General features: G+C 45.5%; 1 protein-coding gene across 12 annotated transcripts in view; it reads left to right on the top strand.

Annotated features, from left to right (window-relative positions):
- LOC140408768 (LIM domain-binding protein 2) overlaps positions 1–26983 on the top strand; it is a 728711-nt gene that overhangs the window by 687573 nt on the left and 14155 nt on the right. For 7 of the 12 annotated variants that reach the window (XM_072496432.1, XM_072496430.1, XM_072496426.1 and 4 more), the window contains 3 exons: positions 7249–7372; positions 11427–11516; positions 14105–14253. In XM_072496432.1, the coding sequence (XP_072352533.1) occupies positions 7249–7372; positions 11427–11516; positions 14105–14253 (363 nt within the window). Of the gene's footprint in view, positions 1–7248; positions 7373–11426; positions 11517–14104; positions 14254–15140; positions 15288–26983 lie in introns of all 12 variants that reach the window. The other 5 variants (XM_072496428.1, XM_072496437.1, XM_072496431.1 and 2 more) reach the window with 4 other exon arrangements.

Genomic DNA, 26983 nt, shown 5'->3' with positions numbered 1-26983 from the left:
TCCGCTAGATTGCTATGGAGAGAGAGAAGACACTCTTTCACAAAAGAGGAGTTTTGCTTCAGGACATGCATGACTTGCTCGGACTGGAAATTTAAGCAAGGAGAGAAAACATCAGACAACTAACTTTAAGATTTATACATTAAGATTATTATAGTGCCTTGTAATGCAGTGGATTTGGAGCAATGACCTTTCACTTCTGATAAATCGATTCAAATCAGCCAGACTTAATTGAAACAAATTCCCTGTGGCAGATGGCTGAAAAAAAGTAAATATTTAGAAATGAAGGTCCCAATTTGTTTCTAATGTATATGAGGCCACAACACGCAACACCCCATGCTAATAATTAATCCCATTCAGATGCTTAGTGAGGGCAATGGATTCATAATGAATCACATTCAATATGGTTAGTGAAAAAAATGAAAACATTTGTAATGTAGAAATTGCTGTTCTAAAGTCAGAGCTAAGACACTTTTGTGGCATCTACCTGCTCTTTGGTAAGCATAATAACATTTTTAGTAAAACTATAATTTACTGTGCCTCTTTTCTAAATGCTGACGCATTTTTGTTTCTGTTTGCAACTCTGGAAATTTGAAGGATAGTCAGGAAAACATTTTATGAAAGTGCTCACTTTTTTGTAAAACAAAACCATAGTCTCACCATAACATCCTTGGACAGTTTTTGTGCTCCTCTGGAAAGCTTGTTCCCTACATCGTTGTTCTGTTTACAATGGACCTGCTATGGAGCAAGCTAGGACAACCCGATAATTAATGGTTGAATATTACAGGATCATCTGTGTCCCTTAAAATAGCAAAGTGTGGGAGAATTGTGTCAAACCAGCCTGACAGCTGCTTTGGAGCTGCCCAACTCCCAAGTGATCAAGTTGGGAAAACTCTGAAACAGTTGTATGACCTGTTTGATGTTGCAATTCAACTTCCACCTGCGCACCCCGTGTTTGCAATGAGACCACTTATGGACGCACAAAGACATTAACAACCATTTTGAGCAGAGAGGGGAAGGTTTTCTGAAGGAATGTTTCACCTGAAATGGGTTTCCAACACCAGATCTGGACTACAGTTATCCTCAGTATGAAGATTTTCACCAACATCATTATTGCAGTGTAAATGCATCCTTGGTAAAAACAAAGCATTTTGATTTTTAAAAACATGTCAACGAAATTCATGGCAAGTCCTATTATTTTCAGCTGTAAAAAGAAAAGTATCTGAAATAGAAACTACCTCAAAAGGGATTTCTTTTCTTTTACATTGAGTAGCAACCAAAGGCGAAGTGGAATAAAAAGGGGACAATGTCTTATAAGACGATGTATAAGTTTTATTACAAATCTGCATAGTTTTGGCGAAATTCCTGTCTTGATATGTAAACATGCAGCTAATGAATACATAGAATAGGACACGACCAATGAGCAGTCAGGACACTCAGGGGTGGTATCTCACTATAAAAGGGATGAGGCACTCACACCCCACCTCTTTCCACAGAGCAACATCTACAGAGTGAGACAGGGTGTATCCTCAGCATCACACCCCAGCACGTGGCCTAGAGCAAGGCTGGTTCAGTTCGTCTGAGTTACTACATTTAGATTAGCAGAGTCAAACTCATTGAGAACTGTGCTAATAGTTCAATAAAACACATTGAACTCACTTCAAAGTCTGGAGTATCTTTTACTCAAAACTGCATCAAGTGGCAGCTTGTGTTATTCCAAATTACATAACACAACGTGATAACAGGAGTCTGTTCAATCTAGTTAGTTCAACGCAGCAAGATCCGTGACGACCAGCGAATGTATACCGGCACAATGGAAAAGATTCAGGCTCCTCACCAGCTCAGGACCTCCGGCAATCTCAGTGCCAACTGGCGGACATTCAAGCAGAAATTGTAGCTTTACGTTGAAGCACCTCAATGGTGCGTCTGATGCACGGAAGATAGCTGTTTTCCTCACCACAGCGGGTGATCACGCCTTGGAAATATTCAACTCCTTTCACTTCGCCGAAGACCAGGACAAGACAAAGTTTCAGACCATCCTGGACAAGTTTGCCAGTCACTGTGAGGTGGACACCAACAAAATCTTCGAGCGCTACATGTTCAAGCAGCGATTGCAAGGTAAAGACGAATCCTTCACCTCATATATAATTAACCTTAGACTGCTAGCGTAATCCTGCAACTTCGGTGATATCACTGACTTCATGGTCAGAGACCAAATCGTTTTTGGAGTTCACTCTGATCCTCTGAGAGAGTAGTTACTGAAGATCAAGCATATGACCCTGCCAGTTGCGATTGGAACATGCACAGTGAATGAGCACGCTAAAAATCGCTATTCCCAGTACAAAACGACAGAAAATGATAGACTAGCCTCCCACGAGGCGTAGAGTGTGCAGGCCACCTCCCGGATGCAGCGCCTCAACATTGACGAAAGGGGCCATTTTGCGCGCTCTTCCCGGGGCCCGGCGCATGCGCGATGCGAACGGGATAACGAAGCGGCCGAACCCCGCACTGCGCAGGTGCAGACGTCAGAACCGCACTGCGCATGTGCAACGACGCACGGACGTCAGGACGCCGACGTCATGACATGTTCGAACTGTGGCATCGCCCATTTAAAGAAACACTGCCCTGCAAGAGGCAGACGCTGTTTAAACTGCGGGACGCCAGGCCACTATGCAGCCCTCTGCAGATCTGCACCACCAGTCAGGAGCCAGTGCTCCCAATTCTGACGACGGAGCATCCGGAGTGTGCAACAACACCTACAGGATTCTGATCCCGGCAGTGCAACGGATCCAGGTGATGAATGCCTGGACAACACCTACCATGTGGGCATTATTACAACGTGTGAATATGCCACACCAGACACATCGCAAATCCAATCCATCCTAGCTGTGGATTCCGAGGACAAATGACGAGCAGTGATGAAGGTCAACCACTGCCCCATCCAGTTCAAGCTGGACACAGGTGCCTCTGCCAACCTCCTCTCACAGGCAGACTTCAGACGCATTAAGAAGCCCCCCACGGTCCTTCCAGCTGCCTGCAAGCTCCTGGATTACAATGGGAATGCCATCACGGCACTGGGATCCTGCCATCTGCATGTATCCAACCGACACACACAAGCACGGTTACGCTTTGAAATTGTTGAGCCGGACAGGGCATCCCTACTAGGTGCGCACACCTGCAAGCAGCTGAACCTCATTCCAAGGGTTTACATCACAACATCCTCCCATGTGGATCTTCAGGCCGGCATCGACGCCATCCTCGCCCAGTATCCAGATGTGTTCAACAGGATGGGCATGCTGCCGTATCGATACAAGATTCTGCTACAACCTGATGCCAAGCCAGTGGTCCACTCACCACGATGTGTCCCTGCTCCACTGAGAGAGCCTGAAGGCACAGCTCAAGGATCTTCAGCAAAAAGGCATCATATCCACCGACTGACTCAGTCAGCTCGATGGCATGCGTAAAGAAGCCTTCGGGGGACCTGCGCATCTGCATTGATCCCAAGGATCTCAATAAGAATATCATGCGGGAACACTACCCCATCCCGAAGCGGGAGGAACTCACGAGTGAGATGGCACACGCGTGCTTCTTCACCAAATTGGATGCAACACAGGGGTTTTGGCAAATCCAGCTGGAAGAGTCCAGCAGAAGGCTCTGCACCTTCAACACGCCTTTTGGCAGATACTGCTACAATCACATGCCATTTAGCATCATCTCGGCATCGGAGATATTCCATCGCATCATGGAGCAGATGATGGAAGGCATTGAAGGGGTTCGTGTGTATGTGGAAGACATCATCATATGGTTCACGACCCCTCAAGAACATGTGACCCGTCTCCAGAAGGTATTCCGCCGTGTCCATGCCAACGGCCTAAAGTTAAAGAGGTCCAAATGTTGTTTTGGCACATCGACGCCCAAGTTCCTAGGTGACCAGATCTCACAGCATGTTGTGCGCCCAGACACAGACAAAATCAAGGCCGTCGAGGACAAAAAGGCGGTGCTGCGCTTCTTGGGTATGGTCAATTTTCTGGGCAAGTTCATTCCAAACATGGCCACACACACCACGGCCCTACGCAACCTGGTGAAAAAGTCAACTGCCTTTGAGTGGAAGGCGGCACACCAGACAGAGTGGCTGGAGCTGAAAGCCAAGCTCACCACTGCACCAGTCCTGGCATTCTTCGACCCGGACCGGGAGACAAAGATATCCACAGATGCGAGTCAGGATGGCATCGGTGCGGTGTTGCTTCAACGAAATGCCACATCATCCAGGGCACCAGTAGCCTACGCATCAAGGGCGATGACGCCCACTGAAACCAGATATGCACAGATTGAGGAGAGCTTGGGTCTTCTCACCGGCATCCTCAAATTTCATGATTATGTCTACGGCCTGCCGACATTCACTGTCGAGACGGATCATAGGCCTCTGGTCCACATCATCCACAAGGACCTGAACTACATAACGCCTCGGTTGCAGAGAATCCTGCTTAAACTTAGGAGATATGACTTCAACTTGGTGTACACACCTGGCAAGGAGCTCGCCATTGCTGATACATTGTCCCGCTCCGTCACCTCGCCCAGTGAGCCGCTGGAGATCATCCAGCACATCGAATCGCAGGTGCAGCTGTGTGCTAGAACTCTCCCGGCGACAAATGAGAAGGTAGTTCTCATCCGTGATGAGACAGCCAAAGACCCCCTCTTGCAGTGCGTCATCCACAACCTCACCAATGGCTGGCAGAAAGGGCAGCTCCCACAATTTTACTATGTGAAGGATGACCTGACGGTGATTGATGGTATCCTCCTCAAGCTGGACAGGATTGTCATTCCGCTCAGTCTCCAAAGCTTGGTGCTGCGCCCGATTCATGAGGGACACTTGGGCATTGAGAAGTGCAGACGCAGAGCCCGGCAATCTATCTACTGGCCCGGCATCAGCCAGGACGTCACAAACATGGTTCTGAACTGTGCTACCTGTAAGTGGCTCCAGCCAGCGCAGTGCAAAGAGATGCTCCAACAGCATGACATAATGACCTTTCCGTGGTCCAAGGTTGGCATCGAGCTCTTTCATGCGAATGGTCGCGACTACGTATTGATCATCGACTATTTCTTGAATTATCCTGAGGTGCTGAAGCTCCCGGACCTTACCTCTCGGGTGTCATCAAAGCCTGTAAGGAGACGTTCTCAAGGCATGGCATCCCAATCACCGTCATGAGCGACAATGACCCATGCTTTAGCAGTCAAGAATGGTCCACGTTTGCCAGGTCATACAATTTCCAGCATGTCACCTCCAGTCCGCACTATCCACAGTCCAATGGAAAAATCGAGAAAGGGGTGCACATTGTGAAACAGCTCATCAGCAAGGCCACGGACTCTGCTTCCGACATACACCTTGCATTGCTCGAGTACAGGGTGACTCCATTGTCCACTGGCATGTCGCCGGCTCAACTCCTGATGAACAGTGACCTGTGGACGATGCTTCCAGCCATACACCTGCCCAACCTGGATCACCTGCCGAAGATGCAGCAGCTCAGAGACCGTCAAAAGCAGGGCTATGATGCCCATGTCACCGATCTGGCCGTGCTATCCCCGGCAGACACTGTCAGGATCAAGATACCGGATGGTGGGTGGTCTGCCCCGGCTGTCGTTATTCGACAGGCTCTTATGTTGTACATATGGCTGATGGCTCCATCGTGCGAAGGAATCGACGGGCACTGCGCAAAGTTGCCTGCCCGCAACCACTTTCTCCTCCATTTCCATATGTTGAATTGCCACCTCCTGATACCTCGTACCACAAGGCCATCAGGCAGGCTTCCATCCCGTCCCCTCTGCCACCTCTCCGGCGGTCGACCAGGATCCGACGCAAGCCTCAGAGACTGGACTTGTGAACGTTTGTTTTGTTTGCTCTGTTCTGTTGTGCTCCATCAGTCACATTAGACAGACTCTATCACATGTAAATACATTCACTTACGCCAATAAAACATTAAAAAAAGGGGAGATGTCATGATATGCAAATATGCAGCTAATGAGCACATAGAATAGGACACAACCAATGAGTAGTCAGGACACTCGGGGGTGGTATCTCACTATAAAAGGGATGAGGCACTCACACTCTGCCTTTTTCCACAGACCAACATCGACAGAGTGAGACAGGGTGTATCCTCAGCATCACACCCCAGCACGTGGCTTAGAGAAAGGCTGGTTCAGTTAGACTGAGAACTACATTTAGATTAGCAGAGAGTCAAACTCATTGAGAACTGTGCTAATAGTTCAATAAAACTCATTGAACTCACTTCAAAGTCTGGAGCATCTTGTACTCAAAACTGCATCAAGCGGCAGCCTGTGTTATTCCAAATTACATAACACAACAATTCCCTCCAAAGGGACCTGGATTGGATCTAAATTATCATACCTCCAATTTCTCACACAGCCATCTTTTTGAAATTGCTGTCAGTTTTAAGTATTTTTAATCAACAACACAGTAGGTTGTTGCAGGTTGAAGGATTAAATGCACAATATTTAAGCAGTAAACAGCGTTTGAAGCTCTCAGATAATTTCAGGCCAATGAAGGATATAGAAAAATAATTATCTTTCCTATGAAGTAAAGTTTGTAACAATGTTGGCTAAAGAAATGGTTTATTCAGAGGCACTGTGATCTAAGGACATAACAAATAAAAGCAGGAGTAGACCATTCAACCTGTCAAACCTGCTTTGCCATTCAGTAAGCTCATTACTGATAATGGGCTGATTTTCCAGCCGTTCTGGCCATCGGGGCCGGAAGGCTAACTCCCGCAGTTTCCTAGCCTTGGGGGGGGGGGTGGATTCGGTCGAAAATCTCATTGACGGGGGAGGGTGGGGGAATCAGAAAATACCGCCGCCGGCTAATGGCGGGCCACATCCCACTGCCAAGAAATGCACCGCGAGAGGCCAGAGGTCCATTTTGTGGCCATGACTCCACTTTCCTGCCTCAACTGCTGCCCCCAACCACAACTCTTGATTTCCTTGTACATCAAACTCTGTGTAACTCAGCCTTAAATATATTCAACGCGCAGTGGAGGATGAGTTATTGAATATCTACAAGACTTGAGTTAGACATATTTTTGATAAACAAAAGAGTCAAGTATTTTTGGGAGGCAGACTGAAAAGTGGAGTTTGGCAACAATCGGATAAACCAGATCATATCTGCTTAAACATGTGTTTGACTTTTCTTATTTTTAACACAACTAGTGTAACAGTATAAATTTGTTCTCATTTTTCCAGTTGTGTGTTATACTGGAGCCAATGCAAGAACTGATGTCCAGACATAAAACATACAATATCAGCCCAAGAGACTGTCTGAAAACCTGCTTATTCCAGAAATGGCAGCGAATGGTGGCACCTCCAGGTAATCTGACAGTGTACTTTATATAATACAATGTATATTCACGATAGTTGGAGGAGAATGGCCTTAATTAAGCTAGGTAATGCTCCAATTGTATATTTTTTCTGTTCCACACAGTATCAAATTTACTGACCGCTCAAGAAATACTGTCTTTCTGGAAACCCAGTATAGTTATTCAATACACTTTTGTGTCACAGCATCACATGTTCAGTGGTGTATGTAGTTACATTTCAAAAGGTCATGTGGTGTATTAGAGACAATCTTTACTCAGTCTATTATTTATTTACACAGTGAAACATTACAAGCATACACCTCCGAACTCAACTGCGACTCCAGTCTCAGTGAGTGCCCCAATTAATTCTTCCATCTGCAATTAATTATCGGGCGACCCGGTAGCACAGTGGTTAGCACTGGTGCCTCACAGCTCCAGGGCCCCAGATTCAATTCCGGTCTCGGGTGCCTGTGTGGAGTTTGCACTGTCTCCCCTTGTCTTTATTGGTTTCCTCTGGGTGCTCCGGTTTCCTTCCACTGTCCAAAGAAGTGCAGGTTAGGTCGATTGGCCATGCTAAATTGCCCCTTAGTGTTCAAAAGATTAGGTGGTGTTACTAGGTTGAGGGGATAGGGTGGAGGCATGGGCTTGGGTAGGGTGTTCTTTCCAAGGGCCAGTGCAGACTCGATGGACCGAATGGCCTCCTTCTGCACTGTAAATGCTATGATTCTATGAAACGCAGTTGATATATACTTAACACAGGTAAACAAGGAGTAAGTAGTGTTTATATGAACTACATTGCACACTTGAATTGATGAAACAATCTAGAAAATGACTGCTGTAATATTCATGGTTATATATCAATGCAAATTTTAAGAACTGCACATCGCATGATAGAAAACATGATTTGTTTCTTGCAATTATAAAAGCGATCTGTCTTCTCTCCTTTGTATCAATGGTACCTCAGTCGTTAGCTCTCTCATCTCTCAGTCAGACATTTACGGGTTCAAGACCCGTTCCAGAGATTGGGGCACAAAATGTGAATTGACACTCGAGTGCAGAACTGAGAGTGTGTTTCGCTGCGGTGGTATCGGCTTTTGAATGAGACGTTAAACAAAGGGCCAGTTTGCTTTGTCAAGTGGACGTGAAAGATCCCATGGTAATATTTCAAGGACGAGTTGAGGAGTTATTCCCCATGCTAATTTTGATCCCTCAGTTAACATCACTAAAACAGAGCATGGGGTCATTATGATATTTCTGTTTGTGGGTGCTTGGTGTGCATAAATTGCCTGTCATGCTTCCCACATTACAGCAGTGACTGCATTATAAAGTGTACTTCATTCGCTATAAAGCACTCCGGAATATCTTGAGGTCGGGAAAGGAGCTACAAGAATGCAAGTTTGTCTATACTTGCTCAAGCTGTAAATTTTCCAATACTCAGCAAAGTATCTTCACATAAATGCTTCTCTGTTTTTTTGAAATGAGAAGGAAAGAGCATTCCCCCACTTGAAAGAGAAAAAGTAATGGTCTTACCAGATATTGCATCACCATGTAGAGACTCTCAATTAGTGTTACTTTCTGTACTTGGCTACCCTAGTGACAGCAAATACAGGTTATTGCTAATTTAAATTTGCCTAATTTGGATGATCTGTTAATTCAGATTGAAGTCATGCAAATATAATACACCTTGTGTTGTTTCATTAAAATTTGTACCTCTGAATATTCAGTGTAAAATAAAGAATAAACAACTTTGAATGAACAATGGAAGGCTGTAAGAGGGACATTCAAGAGTCTTCATTTTGAACAATGGAGAAGGTGACTTACATCTGGCCTGAGCCAAAATTGCTGAACCCAGAAAACACTGGCATGAAGTTGCCCCTCACCTGTTGGCTGCAACACGCTCATCAGAATAGTCCCTAGAAATAGGTTACATTTCCAAATGAGTACTTTTTTGGTAAGAATATAAAAAGGGATGAGTTTTTAAATAATGTATCTACACCCTCTACATGTAACAACCTTGAAGTAATTGTATATTTATTTCCTAAATCTTCCACAGAAGCATGCTGATTCGGGCTGCCATTGGTACTTTTTAGGTTTGGCACTGAAACATTCAACTCCTAAATCAGCCCTTGTAGATTACTTTTTTAAGGAAAGTTGAGTCCAGAGAATGTCAAAAATAAAATGTCACTGTCCAGCCTGAAAGTGCTGTAAAACTGGCCAACCCAATTAAGAGATTTTTTAAAATCTTTGAATTACGATTATATATATATATATATGTATATCTAAATACATATATTAACAAATAAAAACTGAAGGAGGTAAATCAATACAAAGCGCACAAATATTCTAAGGTAACAATTAACTGGAAATGATCTGGTGGTAAATCACATGAGATTCAGGTGAAGTCATCCAGGTAAAACTGAACAAATCTCTTTTCAGGATATATAAGATATTTTACACTCCCGCTACAGTTTAAATTTGGTATCAAACCTGCTGTGATAGTTCTGTGAGTTTGGTAACGGATTCATTGTGTTGCAACATCAAATGTGTAAGCCTATGAAATTTATGATTCTTGCTGCTAAAACCAAAATTGCCCCACTTAACGAGGTGTTCTGGTGCTAAAGTAATGGTGTGTCAGTTTCAGAACAGTGCTCCAAAAACGAATGCGTGGCACTTGATGTGGGTCAGACTACTCACCAGCACAGGCCCAACTCCTCTTAGGCCAGTAGACCATTTTAGTAAGTAAATTGTACTGTATGTCTGACCAGTTGAAGTAAACCATACAAGTTGTTGATAACTTCAGTTTCCTCCCAAACTGCTTGAGGCAAGCAGAATGTGATGATAAATAGCCAGTTTAGCATCTAATCTGGTGTTGTGAGTAAATTAAGACTACTTAAAGAGCATAAGAGTATAAAGGGTTTCATAATGAAAAAAATGCAATTTTTTTAAATCAAAAATTAAAAGCTGAAAATGCTGGAAATATTCGGCAGGTCTGACAGCATCTATGAAGAGAGAAACAGAGTTAAAGATTCAGGCCTGTAATCTTTCAGCAAGGTAAAACCAAGGAGCTTGAAATATCTATTCACTTGCAAATTTACAAGACTCCACTCGTGTTGCTTTGCTCATCAGAATCATGGATCAGAGAATTGGTTGCAGAGGCCAGCAGATCCCATATCCCAACCAATAAAATTAGTGATCAATGTATCAGGAGCATCATAAATCAGGCTTGCTGACCTCTTGATTCTGGAATTCAAGCAAGAGAACTGAACCAAACTCATTCTTGCAGTTTTCGGGTTATAGTGCATTTGGTAAACGTCAAAGAAGTCTAATGTTTCTGTAATTCTTTGGTAATGTAGTGTCTCTAGTCTGTAGTATAAGGGCTGATACTGATTGTTGTTAGTTATGTATTACCTGCAGACTGCGAAAAGGTTTGTTGTTGTTACAGTCCTTACATAATTTACATAATTGTAGAATCTATATTATTAAAGGCAGTTAGTTTGTAAACTCTTATCATCATGTTCCATCTTACATCTGCAAGTGCAAAGAAGATGTAGTGATTTGAGAATTATATAATCATACAATACAACAAGTGGTGAGGTGTCTCAGCACATTGGAGCACCAGCACAATGGAGAGCCAGCAAGCTGTGCCTCAGTGGTGGTAGGATGCAAGATGTAATCTCCCATGCTGCCTGGTTTCCAATCTCAACCGTGCTGTCTTGGGAAAGTGCTGAGCAGAGGGTAAATGCCTCCCCACAGAAAGGGGAGGTACAATTGGAGGGACTGTACGTGGTCCCCTAGCCATTCTTGTACTCCTCCAACTGTCAGGCTCAGAGTGGCACTGGCAGAGGCTGCAAACAGATCACTTGCCTGCCCTTTCGGCCATAGAGATAAGTGGTTTAGAGGAACTGGGGGGGGGCTGAGGAGAAAAATTGAGGAAATTCATTCTGTCACAAAAATAACAGAAGAATTATATAATATATACTATATCGTATATGAACCGGTAAAACCGCTGTAAGTAACAACCATGTAAGAGTAAAATACCTGTCCCATGATGCTGTAATCCTTCAGGTCGAACCTCGCAATCAGCTGTTATACCCTTTCTCCTACGGCACACCGCCTCAACCCCACAACCTCGCTCAGCGCGCCCAGCGCATAACGGTAAGAAAACAAAGTTTAATTACTTTTTTTAAGTCATTCGAAGTATATATATTATATAAATTAATAAAGGTGGGGAGCGAATAATGAGGCTATCCAATCTTGGTGGTTCAAATGTTTTTTGCAGTCCTAATAACAGCATCTGGAGTCCATAGTTTGGACCACAGACTTGTAAAGACCTATTCCATATCGACTAATCTCATGTAACTAATTGTACAAGCTATATATGGAGGAAGATTTTGTCTGGTCACTATGTGTTAGTAACATCACAAATAGAAGGGGAACATTTTCTATGTTTCTATTTCTAGTGAAATTGTAAAAACGTTCTGAAGGAACGTGTTTAGACTTTTGTTAGAAATAGCGATTAGAGGAAGTCTTTGCCTTATGTTTGTTGTAAGACGTTGGGCATAGTTCAGAAGGTGTTAAGGTATTCGTAGTCAGAGGTAGTTCAACAGTAAGTATTTATTAACTCCTAGAAGTATATCTATAAGCATATTAAATATCCAAGTTAGGAGCTGTCTCCATTCTTGCTTCGACACACAACTCTGTTCAACACTATACTGACTACTAGATGCATATCATGTGTTCTCTTACATCATTGTGTGGGCAGTACGTTACGCAGTCCCACGTTTACTTTTTATGTGCCACACCCTTATACTGCAATTTCTACAACACTATTATTGTACCTCAACCAGAGGAAATCTCCCGTGGTTGGCCCTGGACCAATTATGCTCACTTCATATACCTGTGGTTCCATATTCGAAACTCAGTTTTGGCAGCCACATACATTTTGGGACTTTTCAACCAGGACATTAGGTGGGAATCCTTGTATGTGTTGAACATCTCACACAAGCTGGCAACTAATTTCTCTCACCACATGTTCACCTCCTTCTGGCTTAATGAGGAGTAGATTTCATAGAATTTACAGTGCAGAAGGAGGGCACTCAGCCCATCGAGTCTGCACCGGCTCTTGGAAAGAGCACCCCACCCAAGATCCACACCACCACCCTATCCCCATAACCCAGTAACCCCACCCAACACTAAGGGCAATTTTGGAAACTAAGGGCAATTTAGAATGGCCAATCCACCTAACCTGCACATCTTTAGACTGTGGGAGGAAACCGGAGCACCCGGAGGAAACCCACACACACACGGGGAGGATGTGCAGACTCCGCACAGACAGTGACCCAAGCCGGAATCGAACCTGTGACCTTGGAGCTGTGAAGCAATTGTGCTATCCACAATGCTATCGTGCTGCCCCTTGTCTTTGCCCCTCCCCCATTGTCATGGGGAGGGGCAAAGACAATACCTGTTTATTTACCTACTTTGTTGAAATGCGAAAGTGAACAATTATAGAGAGTTTGAAAAAGAATAGCAAAAATAATTAGGAAAATTAGGGGCTTGTCATAAGGAAAAGTTCATAAAATGAATTTGTTTTTAATGAACGAAAGAAATTTGAAAGGAACATGATCAAGAAGCACGGACAATATAGAAGCAAGAAGGCTAATCGGAACTGTAAACAGATCTCCAAGTCGTACATGCAAAATTTTGTAAGACTCAACATTAGGATGTTTTCCTTCACAATGTGCCTGAAATGTGGAATAAATGTTCATCAAAGATATTTAATACTATTTCAAACAACTCCATCAATAAAGAGAGCAGAATAATTATGAAGAATAGATTGAGTACTGTCGTCTTAAGAAGTTTCATCAATTATTCACCTCCCTCAGGTTATTAATTAACTGGGCAAGTCCATATGATGTAAGTTGTAAATTATTTGAAGAAAGAAGCAAGCCAAATGACTTTCCTCAATGTATATTTTTCCTATGTTTAAAATAAACCAAAAAAGAAATTAATTAATCGACAGTATCTGCATTATAACTATTCTAATAAAAATGTATTCAAATTAGTTAGAAAAGGTGTTATGTGAGAAATTACTGGTACAATGGGCAAGGAAAGTGCCATCAATACAAGCTACACATCCCTCCAAATGAAACATTTTTAAAACTTTGCTTCCTGGTAGGAAATATCTTCACTTTAATTCTGGTCTTCACTTTATTGAAGATCTGATATTTAAAGTCAGGAAACCATGAGAGAGCGACTAAACTGGTATTAGGAAATCAAAACTTTTGACCTTCCCGAATGCGTATCATTATACAATTATGATTCTGAAGCTAACTTGTACCAATTGAGTAATGATATTCAATTAGCAAATATTGAAGTTAAACCACAAAACACTCCAGATAAACAAACATCCATGAATTGAAATAATGTGATCTTCAACAATCTGATCCAGCTTTGGTGGTCTAGTATGATGCAAACTATTTTGTTAAATTAATTACATGTTGAGTAAATTAAATTAATGAACACATTAAAGGGAATTCGTTTTTTGAGAATGTGTCAGGAGATAGGATCCATGGACTATAGTTTGACTGGCCAGGATTCTGGAGCTTTATGCAATATGTACCTTCAATTTGTTGCACTTGATATAGCAGCTCATTAGGAAAGGTCACAACATAATCAATGTTGAGCTGACCCAGAAACTCTGATCTTGATTCTTTTCGCATTTTGTTTTGTTTTATTTTGTACAGCAGAACCTACCAGACAACAGACAAACAAACGAAGAAAGCGGAAGAACTCAGCAAGCAGCACCTCAAACAGCAGCGCAGGGAATACCAACAGTACAAACAGCAAGAAAAAGAGCCCTGTAGGGAACTTCAGTCTCTCCAGTCAGGTACCTGTAAGCATCTCCTTTCACTTCTGCGTATGGTCTGTATTAACTTTCCATTAGTTACTCAAAGTATATATACATTGTTGAGATGGTTGTATTGATTCTCTTTGTGGTGTCAACTTTTCTCAGTAATCTTTACAAGCTAGTATCCAGAAAATAATCCAAGTGTAATTATAGTGTGCCCCATTTTCATACAGTTCCACCCGGGTCTCTTCGAAAGTCTTCACAATCAAACATTCTCCTGACAGTATCTGTCTTTTCTATTTTGTTCCATCAGCACCTGTATTTTACATGAGATAAAATAAACCCAAGTGTATAGGACTGAGAGTGGAAAACAAAACTAACTTTGTCACAGCAAGAATGACTCAGTAACATTGTAGATACTGTGACCCTTTCTTCTCTAAAATAAACGGTTTATAAAAATAAACATGGTATATAAAACCATGGTTATGAACAGTGGTAACACGTGTTAATACTGATTTTTTTCTTACTTCCAAGGGCCTTCTTTTATTTACTCGATAAACCCGGATAGATTCACCAAGACCAATTTCTAGCTCCCAAACAAGACATTGCATCATGATGATGTTTAGCACAGCCGCAAAGAGCTGAAAAATCAAAAATGATGGAATGCCTCCCCAACACATTCATATTCCATGAAGATATCATAATCCAGAAATCAGCCTTCAAATACTACCCTGAAACCAGCTGCATCTCATACATTTGCAATCTTCAATTAAAGCCCCACCCTCACTTCTTTTTTAAATAGAATGAGACTCCGCAAAACAATTTTTTAAAAAGCACATACAGACAGACATGAAAGCAACGAAAATTATGTTTTTAAATAAGCGGCTCCAACAATGTAATCGAGACCCATGGTATCCTCCCTCCTCTGGCAGCAGCTACAGCAGGGCTCCATCCACGTCCTTCAGGACAACGTCTCCCCCATGGTGGCTCCTCCTGAAATGTCAGCATCCTCATCGCACAGTGCAGCACAGCGGCTCCATATGACATCCTAGATGTTGTCCTCCACTGCTCCAGAACAGGTAAATCCCCAGAACGCAGAAGAGAAAAAATAAATTGTTTTTATTAAATTGTATTTACTCAGCACATAGCTGAGCAATATACATGAAAAAAGTCCCAGATTTCATCCTCCTGTCCATACTGAGATAGCTCTTCTAAGCCAGGTGGTTGTAGGGCTGCTATTAGTAGCCTTAACATCAACAATCTTGTATTTATATAGCACCTTTAACATAATAAAATGACACACGGTGATTCACAGGAGCGTTACAATGCAAAGCTTGACCCCAAGCCACAGGAGAGATATTACGGCATTTTAACCAAGCTTGGCCACAGAAGTAGATTTTAAGGAGTGTCTTTAGGAAAGACAGAGAAGTAGAGGCGTAGAAATTTGAGAAGAGAGCTCAAGAGCTTAGGGCCTTGGCAGTTGAAGGAGGGCCACCAATAGGTGAATGATGATTAAACGCGTGGATGCTCAAGAAGTGGGAATTAGATGAGCACAGACATCTCAGATGGCTGGGGGCGATTACAGAGATAGAGAGGAACAAGGCCATGGTGAGATTTGAAAACAAATGATGAGAACTTTAAAATAAAGTAATTGCTTAACCAGGACCTAATGTAGGTCACAAGGACCTGGGTAGTGGTTGAACAGGACTTGGTGTGAGTTACAACATAGGAAGTGGAGTTTAGGATGACCTCAAGATTATGGAGGATAGAATATTGGAGACTAGCCATAAGTGTGTTGAAATAGTCAAATCTAGAGGTAACTATGACACAGGTGCAGGTTTCAATAGCTGATGACTTGATGTAGGAAGGAGTTGGTTATGTTACAGAAGTGGGAACAGCGATCTTAAAAAAAGTGGAAAACGATATGGCACAGAGGAGGCCATTCAGCCCATCATGTCTTTGCCAGCTGAAAAGCAATTATTCAACCTAATTCCACCTTCCAAGTCTTGGTCTGTAACCCTGTAAGTTCCGATACCTCAAGTGCATATCCAAGTGCAGATATGTGATCGGGAGCTCATCTCAAGGTCAAATATGGCTCACCCTCAGACAACTGGAAAGCTAGATGAATGGTAATGGTACTAGAGTTGTAATCCACAGGCCAAGACTAATCCTGTGGAGCCATTAATTCAAATCTCACTATAGCAGCTGGGGAATTTAAATTCAATTAATTAATAAACATGGAATAAAAAATTAGTCTCATTAATAATGATGAAACTCCCAGATTGTCATAAAAAACCTACCTGACATATTAATATCCTTCAGAGAAGGAAATCTGCCATCCTCATCTGGTCTGGTCTACATGTCATTCCAGATGCACAGCTCTCTCATTGCCTCATAGCTGCCCTCTAAAATGGCCTAGCAATCCACTCAGTTGTATTAAACTTTGCTGAAAAGTTAAATGAAAATAAAATCAGATGTTTCATCTGGCATCAAATGAGGCACTGGAAATGGCAAAGGCACTTTGCCCAGACGGCCCTGCAAAATCCTTCTTTGGTAGCATGGTGCCAAAATTGGGAGACCTGTGCCACAGACTAATCAAGCAAAAGGTTGACATCGTCATTAATACCTAATCATATCTTACAACCTTTAAACATATCTTACAGCCAAGGTCACAGACCCCATGAGAGGTGATGTACTGTGGTACACAATAGGGAAGGAGTTTTCTTAGGATCCTGAATGTTGACTCCATCCCTTTTGAAGTCTCATGGCATCAGATCAAATGCAGGTACCGAGGCCTCCTGCAGATTATCACCTACTACCCTCGTTCAGCTGATGAATCAGTGCTCCTCCATATTAAACACTGATTGGAAGAAGCACTGAGGGTAGCAAGGGTTCAGAAATTACTCTAGATGGGGTCTTCAATGTCCATCATCAAGAGTGGCACCACTACTGACCAAGCTGACCGATTCCTGAACGGCATAACTGCCAAACTGGGTCTGCGGCAAGTGGTGAGAGAATCAACATGAAAGGAAAATCTCTTGACCTCATCCTCACCAATCCACCTGTCGCAGATGCATCTGTCTATGATAGAATTGGTAGGTGTGGCCACCAAAGTGTCCTTATGGAGACAAAGTTCCACCTTCACATTGAGGACACCCTTCATCGTGTTGTGTGGCACTATCACCATGCTAAATTGGATAGATTCAGAACAGATCTAAGAGCCCAAAACTGGGTAAACATGAAACATTGTGAGCCATCAGCAACAGCAAAATTCTATTCAATTTATTGCCTGGTATATCCCTCATTCTATCATTACTATGAAGCCAGGGGACCAACCTTGATTCAATGAAGCGTGTAGCAGAGCATGCAATGAGCGGCACCTGTTATACCTAAAATGAGGTGCCAACCTGGTGAAGCGACATCACAGTACTAATTACATGTCAACAGTGGAAGCAGCTAAATGATTCCACAATTAATGGATCAGGTAAAAGCTCTGCAGTCCTGCCACATCCATTTGTGAATGGGGACAATTAACCAACTAACAGAAGGAAGAGGCTCTGCAAATATTCCCTTCCTGGGCAGCCCTGCATATCAGTGCAAAATATGAGGCTGAAGAATTTGCAACCATTTTCAGTTAGAAGTGTCTTGTGAGTGGTCCATCTCGGCCTCCTCCTGAGGTCCCCAGCATCACTGATACAGTATTTAGCCAATTCAATTCACTCCATGTGACATCGCGAAATGGCTGAAGGCACTGGATACAACAAAGGCAATGAGTCCTGACAACGGCTATGGTACTGAAGACTTGTGCTCGAGGGCTAACAGCTTCCTTAGTCAGGCTACTCCAGTACAGCTACAACACTGGCATCTACCTGACAATGTGGAAAATTGTACAGGTATGTCCCATACACAAAAAGTGAAACAGTTTAAGTCAGGGATCCTATAAGCTCATCAACAGGAGCTGTTGAGATTATCTTGGAGGTACACAGGCTGTCTAGGATCAGGAAGTAAGGGAGGAAGGTATAGTGGGGAGCCAGTCATGGCCACCCCAGGGAATTAACTCAGCCCCATAAAAGGGTGAATCGCATAGAGAAATGCTCTGCGCTTAGGAACAGATGTCTTGACGCTGCAGAGATGGCAGGGAGTGTAAGCAGTGAACGATGGGCAGTGCAGGAGATTGTCACCCTCCTAGGATCATGGGGCATAAGAGGAGGAGGCAAGGTTTCTCAGAACAATTGGTGGCCACCTGGACGCAAGGAAGCAGCAGCTGGCAATGGAGGCACAGTGCTTAGATTTTGGGCCCAGTGGTGATGAGGAATAGTCAGCAATGCCGATGTCCTAGGAAAACACAAATAAAAGAGCTGCACCCAGCCGTCAGCAGGGCAGGGAGTGGAAAGACAGGCAGGAAGGACAAGGAGCACATACCTTAAGTATAAGATTTACCGTCAATATCGGAGATGCCTGGAGATAAACCGAGATCCAGTGCTGCAGTAGATTGCAGCTCCCCAAGCATCTGTGGTCTCACTGCTGAAGACTGGTCACTGTGCCTGCCAGTAGCTGTCAAAGTCATTGTGATCCTGAGCTTCTTTGTTTCTGGCACCTTCCAAGGATCAGTTGTGTACCTTGGTGACATCTTGTAAACAGCAGCACACCTCTGCATCTTGTAGGTTACTGATGCCCTATTTGCCAGGGTGGCACAGTACATTAGGTTCATGACAAATATGACCTCACAGACACAGAGGGCAGTGGAATTTGCCTCCATTTGCAGGGCATCATCAGTTACACTCATGTGGCCAACGGCCAGCCATTGATTGATTGACTGATTTATTGTCACATGTACCAAAGTACAGTGAAAAGTATTTTTCTGCGGCCAAGGGAACGTGCACAGTACGTACACAGTAGACAAAAAGAATAATCAACAAAGTACATCGACAAATAAGTAATTGGTTACAGTGCGGAACAAGGGCCAAACAAAGCAAATACATGAGCAAGGGCAGCATAGGGTGTCGTGAATAGTGTTCTTGCAGGGAACAGATCAAACCGAGGGAGAGTCGTTGAGGACTCTAGTAGCTGTGGGGAAGAAGCTGCTCCTATGTCTGGATGTGCGGGTTTTCAGACTTGTGTATCTTCTGCCTGATGGAAGTGTCTGGAGGAGGGCAAAACCTGGGTGTGAGGGGTCTCTAACAATGCTGTCTGCCTTCCTGAGGCAGTGGGAGGTGTAGACAGAATCAGTGGGAGGGTGGCAAGCTTGTGTGATGCGTTGGACTGAGTTCACCACACTCTGCAGTTTCTTACGATCTTGGGCCGAACAGTTGCCCTACCATGCTGTGATGCAGCCTGATAGGATGCTCTCTATGGCACATCTGTAGAAGTTTGTGAGAGTCAATGCAGAATTTCTTCAGCTTCCGTCGGAAGTAGAGACGTTGTTGGGCATTTTTGACTGTAGAATTAATGTGAGTGGACCTGGACAAGCTGTTGGTGATGGTGACCCCCAGGAAGCTATTGACCATCTCCACTTCAGAGCCATTGACGTAGACGGGGCCATGTGTCGTACTACGCTTCCTGAGATTCATCAACAGGAAGGACTCCCACTCCCTTAAGGTTCAGCTGGTCTGTAACTAAAGGAAGAGATTCCTCCATGTGTACTTTCTTGTTTTTCTGGCATGATTCCAGGTTGCTGCAGTTTTTCACATCACTTTTACAAAGTCAGTGAATGGATGCTAGAAGACAAAAGATAGTCCTTGAAGAGATGGCTACTGACTCCTCCAAGAGACCCAGACAGAGGCACAGAGGAGCTCTAACCAAAACCACCTGTTCATTAGGATGACCACTGAGCAGGTCATCAGGCTTCTGGGGGTGCGGTTCTGTTGCCTGGACTGATCAAGCTGGTGCACTCCAGTACCCTCCAGAGTTGTGTGGACCTTGAAGATAGTGAGGTCATGGAAGGAGGCAGCTCATTGGAGGAAGAAGATTTGTACACTGCAAACTCACACAAACAGCAATGTGATAATGACCAGATAATTTGTTTGATTTTATAATGTTGATTGGGGATAGATATTGTCCAGGGCACCAGTAACAACTCCTTTGCTCTTCTTCGAAATAGTGTCGGAGGATCGTCTATATCCATCTCAGCAGGCAGATGGGGCCATGGTTTAACATCACATCCAAACGACAGTACCTTCAAAAGTGCAGCATTCCTTCAGTAGTGCACTGGACTAGAGTGGGACTTGATCCCGGAACTTTATGGTTTAGAGGCAAGAGTGCTACCAACTGAGCCACAGCCATCACTATTAATGAACCCTGTTGTCCTTCACTATCTCATACCTTTATTGTTACACCATCAATAAAAAGGGGTCACACTTGTGCCTTCAATGTCTTTATTTCATAGTGCTGCAAATCACAAAATAGTGCTGCAAATCACAACAGTGCACAGTTACAGCAAGAAGACCCACCCCAGAGGGCAGCACAGTGGCTCAGTGGGTTAGCCCTGCTGCCTCACGGCGCCGAGGTCCCGGGTTCGATCCAGGCTCTGGGTCACTGTCCGTGTGGAGTTTGCACATTCTCCCCGTGTTTGTGTGGGCTTCGCCCCCACAACCCAAAGATGTGAAAGGTAGGTGGATTGAGTACGCTTAATTGCCCCTTAATTGGAGAAAAATGAATTGGTACTCTAAATTTATTTAAAAAAAGAAGACCCACCCCACTTTACTAAACATGACAAGTTCACCTCTGTGCTCAGCCGCTTCTATGCGACAATCCCCCTTGAAGGCACAGAGAATTTGTAGGCAGCTTGCTCACTTATCTTACGGCTAAGATGCATGTTGCTGTTTTCCTCATTGTGGAGGTGCCAGAGGAAGTTGCACCCAAATCATTCCATGGGCCCTGCTGTTTGGATGCTCCTGTCAGAGCTGAGGATTATGAAGGCACCTTGTGAGGAGCAACACCCTCATCAACCTGTATGACATCCTCAGTCCTTAGCTGACAATTAGGATGACCGGAATGGAGCACCAAATGGGGTACAACTGGCACCCCCTCCAAACAATCTCTGTGCCGCTAGCACCAATGACCTGTCCAGACAACAGTATGTGGCATGCATTCTGTGTACATCAGTGCACACATGTCCTGCATTAGGTGCAAGTGCTGTGCATGCGGCTGTCCATGAGGTTGACCACTCTCTCTGGAAGAACTCATGGGCTCATAACCCCGAGCCATTGTGGTGCACATGAGCTGGATTGCCTCCTCCATTCTTTACACTGCACTGCTTCAGGGAATACTGAAGTGTGGTAACGCACCTGCTCCTCCTGGTCTAGATGGTGCCACCTTTCCTGGGACTTCTAAGGCCTTGCATCTTCCCTCAATTTAGCAGGGCTCGGTATCTCTTCAGTGTTCCGAGGGTAACTGGCCATAGCTATCGTTCTCTCTGGAACCTCCTCCTAGATACTAGTGCCATGCTTTTCACCATGTGTCACCCTATTTACACTTGTGTGAGGACCCACCGAGGTGAGAATATTTATATTGGTGAACAGTGTGTTTGTAAGATATGATGGTGCTTCTTCGGTTCTTTGATTGGTAATTGTGGACTCTTGATTGAGAGGGAGAGGCTGCGTTGACATCTGCATTTGCAGGAAACACAGGAAGAGATCATGAGAATTTGCCTGGAAAATAGAAGTCTCTGCAGTACAGAGGTTTCCCAATGCAATCATGCCTTCTGTGAGCACCGCCTCCACCATGAGTGCCTATTTTGCCAGGGCATGCTTACTTCTGTTCCATGATCTTGGTTATATCAATTTCCCAGTATTCCATTGTCACGATGATCTGCAGATAAGCTCCACTTCTCAGTGCCCTCTTTGAGGCAGTATCTGCCTGTTTCTCTTGTAATGACAAAAGAGAATGTGATAAGTCACTGATGTCCCCTATGGCCAGTGGTCAACAGCTCTAATTCAGTAGAACTGCATATTTCCATGCGTACAGGTTTTCAGCAGCTTTAAGTCACTCTGAGGGGTTATTAATTACCATTGGCACACTCCCCTCCTATGCACAGGACTGAAGAGACATCCAGTACTGGATGTAACACAACAGTGAATGCGAAAGGGTGAAAATAGGTAGCAGAAACATGGAGTTGGTTTCAACAGTATACATATGGAATATTGTGGACTCTGTTTCTGCTGATGCCGCTGAGGGGGCAGCATGCAGATGAGAAATATGAGGGGGCCAAGGAGAGATTTTTTGGGGGGGCACCAGAGGTAATGGTGCACAAGTGGGAAAAGGAGCTATTGTAGGTGATTCTCAGGCTATGAATAAACAGATCAGAATGAAGTATGGGCTGGAGCAGGGGGAAATGTTTAGATACATGCAGGTTCGAGACTTTGCCAGAAAGGAGATACAGAGTTTCCCAGTAGAGCCGACTTCCACATTGCTGAAGGAGGTGCTGACGACAGGGGGACTGGAGAAGGGAGGAGTATCGGTGGTTTAGGGGGCTATTTTGGAAAAGGAGAAGGCGCCGCTGGAAGGGATCAAGGCAAAGTGGGAGGAAGAGTTGGGAGAGGGTATGGAGGAGGGGTTCAGGTGTGAGGTGCTCCGGAGGATGAACGCCTCCACCTCGTGTGCGAGGTTGGGGCTGATACAGCTGAAGGTGGTGTATACAGCACACCTTACAAGGGCGAGGATGAGCCGGCTCTTTGAGGGGGTAGAAGATGTGTGTGAACGTTGCGGGAGGGACCCCGCAAACCACGCTCATATGTTTTGGTCCTGTCCAAAGTTGGAGGATTACTGGAAGGACATTTTTAGGGTAAAGTGGTGCACGTGAAACTGGACCCGGGTCCTCGGGAGGCCATATTCGGGGTGTCGGACCAGCCGGGGTTGGAAACGGGCGCGGAGGCAGATGTTGGGACCTTCGCCTCATTGATCGCCCAAAGGCGGATCTTGTTGGGATGGAGAGTAACCTCTCCACCCTGTGCCCTGTCGTGGCGGGGGGACCTGTTGGAATCCTTGACTCTTGAGAAGGTTAAGTTTGAACTGAGGGGAAGGATGGAGGGGTTCTACAATTCATGGGCGTTATTCATTATGCACTTTCGAGAATTGGATTACATCAAACCTTAGTTGCGGGGGGGGGGCTTTTGGGGGGAGAGGGACTGTATGCGTTAATGGTGACTATGGGTGATTCCTGATTCCCTTTTGTTATTTGTTTATGTTAACATGCGGGCAGTTGTTTGGATGTTGGTGGGAGGATGGGATTGTTGTTGTTATGGGGATTGACATTATATTTGTTACTGCTTATTGTTTATTGTTAGTGGGTGCAAATTTGGGAGAAAATGTGAAAAAGGAAGAGAATTTAAAAAAACGTTTTTAAAAGATGGCTGCCCAGTGGTCAATGGAGCGGCTGGTGGACTTCTTAAGTGAGAAGTTCAGCCAGCAGAGAAACGAAGCCCAGAAGGACCTAGCCAAGGTGGTAGAGGAACTTAAAGCGGGGATTGATCATGCGGAGCAGAGGCTGGAGTCCCAGGGCCAGACGATCCAAAATGTGGAGGGGAGGGTGAGGGAGTACAAGGACCAGCTCGCCTCGTTGACGGCCGAGATGGGGGTGATGCGGGAGACCCAAAAGCGGCTGAAGGAGAAGGTGGAGGATCTGGAGAAACGCTCCAGAGGTCAAAACTTGCGGATTGTGGGAATGTCCAAAGGCATTGCAGGAGCAAAGGCTAGCACATATGTGGCCACGGTGTTCGAAAAGCTGATGGGGGACGGGGCTTTTGACCGGCTCCTGGAGGTCGACTGAGTGCACAGGACGCTGATGAGGAGGCCACAGGTGGGCAAGCCGCCGAGGGCGATGGTGATGTGGTTGCACCGCTTCTTGGACAAAAAGCAGATTCTGCGGTGGGCGAGGCAGATGAGGAAGTGCACCTGGGAGGGCAACTACTTGCGGGTGTACCAGGACCTGGGCGCAGATCTGGCGATGAGGAGGGCCGTGTTCAATCGGGTCAAGGCTGTCCTCTTCAAGAAGGGGGTGAAGTTCAGATTGCTGTACCCAGCCCGCCTCTGGGTACCTTTCCAGAATCGAGATTCCTATTGAGATACACCAGTGGAGGCGACGGAATTTTTGAGAGACAATGGACTGGCAAGAGAAGGAGGACACTGAACTTTTGAGGAGGTGTGAGCAGGTGTTTCCTTTTGGTGGTTGTTGGAGAGTTTTCTCTCCTTTGAAATGTTTTGATGGGCTTGGTGGCAGGATGCTTGGGGAGCATCAAGGGTTAGTACACCTTTTTCTGTTACTTTGTTTCTTGAGGGAGTGTGGAGGGGGGGGCGAAGAATCGGGGGGGTAGGAGGTTTGGAGGCCTTGCCATGCGAGCTGAGCGGGCTAGTTAATGGGAGCGCAGTGGGGGGTGGTCAGGTGGTTGGTGCTGGAAGAGGGAGATGGGGGTGCTGTTTGGTTTGGAGGAGGGGGATGCTGACAAAGGTGTGGTCGTAGTTGAGCAGTTCGAAAGGGAGTGATGCCGGTGGACATCCGAGGGTGGGCCTAGAGGGTCGGCATGGGCCGAGGTAGGCCCAAAAAGGGATATGGTTGATTGGCAGGGGAGAGGGGCGGTGAGCACCCCAACCAGGCTGGTCACATGGAATGTGAGGGGGCTGAATGGGCCGGTCAAACAGTCATGTGTGTTCGCACACCTGAGGAGGCTGAAGTCGGACGTTGCTTTTTTACAAGTGATGCATTTAAAGATAGGGAATCAGACAAGGTTGAGGAAAGGATGGGTAAGGCAAATGTTCCATTCGGGACTGGAAGAGGGGGGTGGCGGTGCTGGTAAATAATCGAGGAACGTTCGAGGTGGGGAACATAGTGGCAGATTCAGGGGAGAGGTTTGTGATGGTGAGTGGGAAAATGGAGGGGATGCTGGTAAAGGTTTATGCCCCAAACTGGGATGATGTGGAGTTTGAGGCGGGTGCTGGGAAAGATTCCTGACCTGGTCTCACACCGGTTGATCTTGAGGGTTGGATTTTAAGACGGTCATTGAGCTAAGTTTGGACTGGTCAATTTATATATATATATTTATATATTCTGACCAGCAATCCCCATTTAGGCCTTCTGGAAGCCATAGGTGTTCAGAGGATCAAGGCATGGGTTCTATGCTAGACCTTTGAGAGTCCTAATCATCAAAAGGAGGCATGGTATCAATTGCACACGTATCCTTCATCTACTTAGGTGTGTCCAAAAGCAGCATTTTTCCTTTTGTTTTAATTGCCAGTATTATTTCATATTCCCCTTCCACTTCCATTTCCTTTTCTTTCCTTTTTATATTTATTTTTTCATTCTGCATTGCCTACCTATATGTGTAATAAGCCTTTTTTAATCTAACATCTTTATTTATCCAAAGAATCCCACCTTTTGACACATAGGGTGCGATTCTCCAGCCTCGTTACGCTCTCGCTCAAGCGAATCAAGGCTGGTGAATAGCGGGAGAGGCTAAAAACGAGAACCGTGCCAGGCGCCAAACAGTTTGCGATGCAACCGGCCCACTCCCGTAGGCGAAATCAGGATGTCGCAGTACCGTGGCGAGAAATCATTTATCGCCACTTAAGCCCTATTTCCATACAATTAATGAGAGCCACCCCATATCCACCGGCCTCCCATCATTCAGCGGCCACCCCAGCAAGTGGTCATGCTGGCACTGATTAGTCCTCCTTTTGAAAAACGTGAACCTGGTGGAAGGGCTTCTGAGGGGTGCCACGGAGGGGAGTAGCCATTTTTGGTCATAGGCAAAGAGCCCGAGGGACGCTGGGCTTTCTGTCCATGTGCTCACCTGGGGGTGGGGGACGCGCCGCAGGGGTGGGCTGCCATGGGAGGGTGGGGGGCAGGCACTGGGGGGGGGGCAACCACTCGTGGCACCGCCATGCCAACCCCAGATCGTGTGTAGGCATTCCGGGGACAACCCTTGTCCCTGCCCATCTGCCCCACCGACCACCCATTACTGCCACCAACTGTCGAGGCCTCTGGCCGTGCGGCTGAATGCTATTGCGAATTGGGAATTGTGGTTAAGTGAGCGCTACACGCAACCCAAGTGGATTCCCATGGGTGGGCAGGCCATGTAGCTTGTCGGAGTCATTGCCTAGTATTCCAATCAGACTGTTATGACTGGGCACTGTACCTGAACACTGCGGGAGGCAACACCACACACACAGCAGACAACATCCGAACACTAGGGGATGGGACACAGCTCCGGGGACGGGACACAGCTCCGGGGACATGTCCATGACCAGAGGTTGGGTGGGTGCCACAGTGAGGGGGGATGCCTGGAGAGATGGGCCATGGGTTCAGAGGTCAGCCTGCATTGCGGAAGAAAGTGACAAGAGGCGTCGTAATGGTTGTGCACAAGGGTGTTTAATGTGTAATACAATCCCCCACTCTCCCGATGGTGCCGCCCCCCCACCCTCACAACGCACCCCCCTCACCGCTCCCCTCTTCCCTGGTCCCCTCAACGATCCTCGATGTGCTTGGCCTTCCTAGCTCTACTGCTACGTCTAGGTGTCTCCCGAGGATTCACATCAGAGGTAGAGGCAGCCAGCTGCTTACCTCATCCCGTGGCCTTTGATGCTCCTGGCAGCCGTCCTCTGGGGGCTCTGAGGCCAGAGACATGTCGGTGGCACATGCACAGCCATGCCGCCCTGTCCTGTGTGCTGACTGGCCTCCTCAGAGGAGTGGAACTCGGGGGAGCTGATGGCCACCATCCCCACTCCACGGGACGGGTCCGGGTTGGAACTCAGTGCCTCCTCCTCCCGCTCGGTGCCCATAGGG

This window comes from Scyliorhinus torazame, chromosome 3 (genome assembly GCF_047496885.1).
Source record: "Scyliorhinus torazame isolate Kashiwa2021f chromosome 3, sScyTor2.1, whole genome shotgun sequence".
Taxonomy (NCBI): domain Eukaryota; kingdom Metazoa; phylum Chordata; class Chondrichthyes; order Carcharhiniformes; family Scyliorhinidae; genus Scyliorhinus; species Scyliorhinus torazame.
The sequence above is the reverse complement of the archived record's forward strand: the minus strand, read 5'-3'. Positions and strand labels throughout refer to the sequence as shown.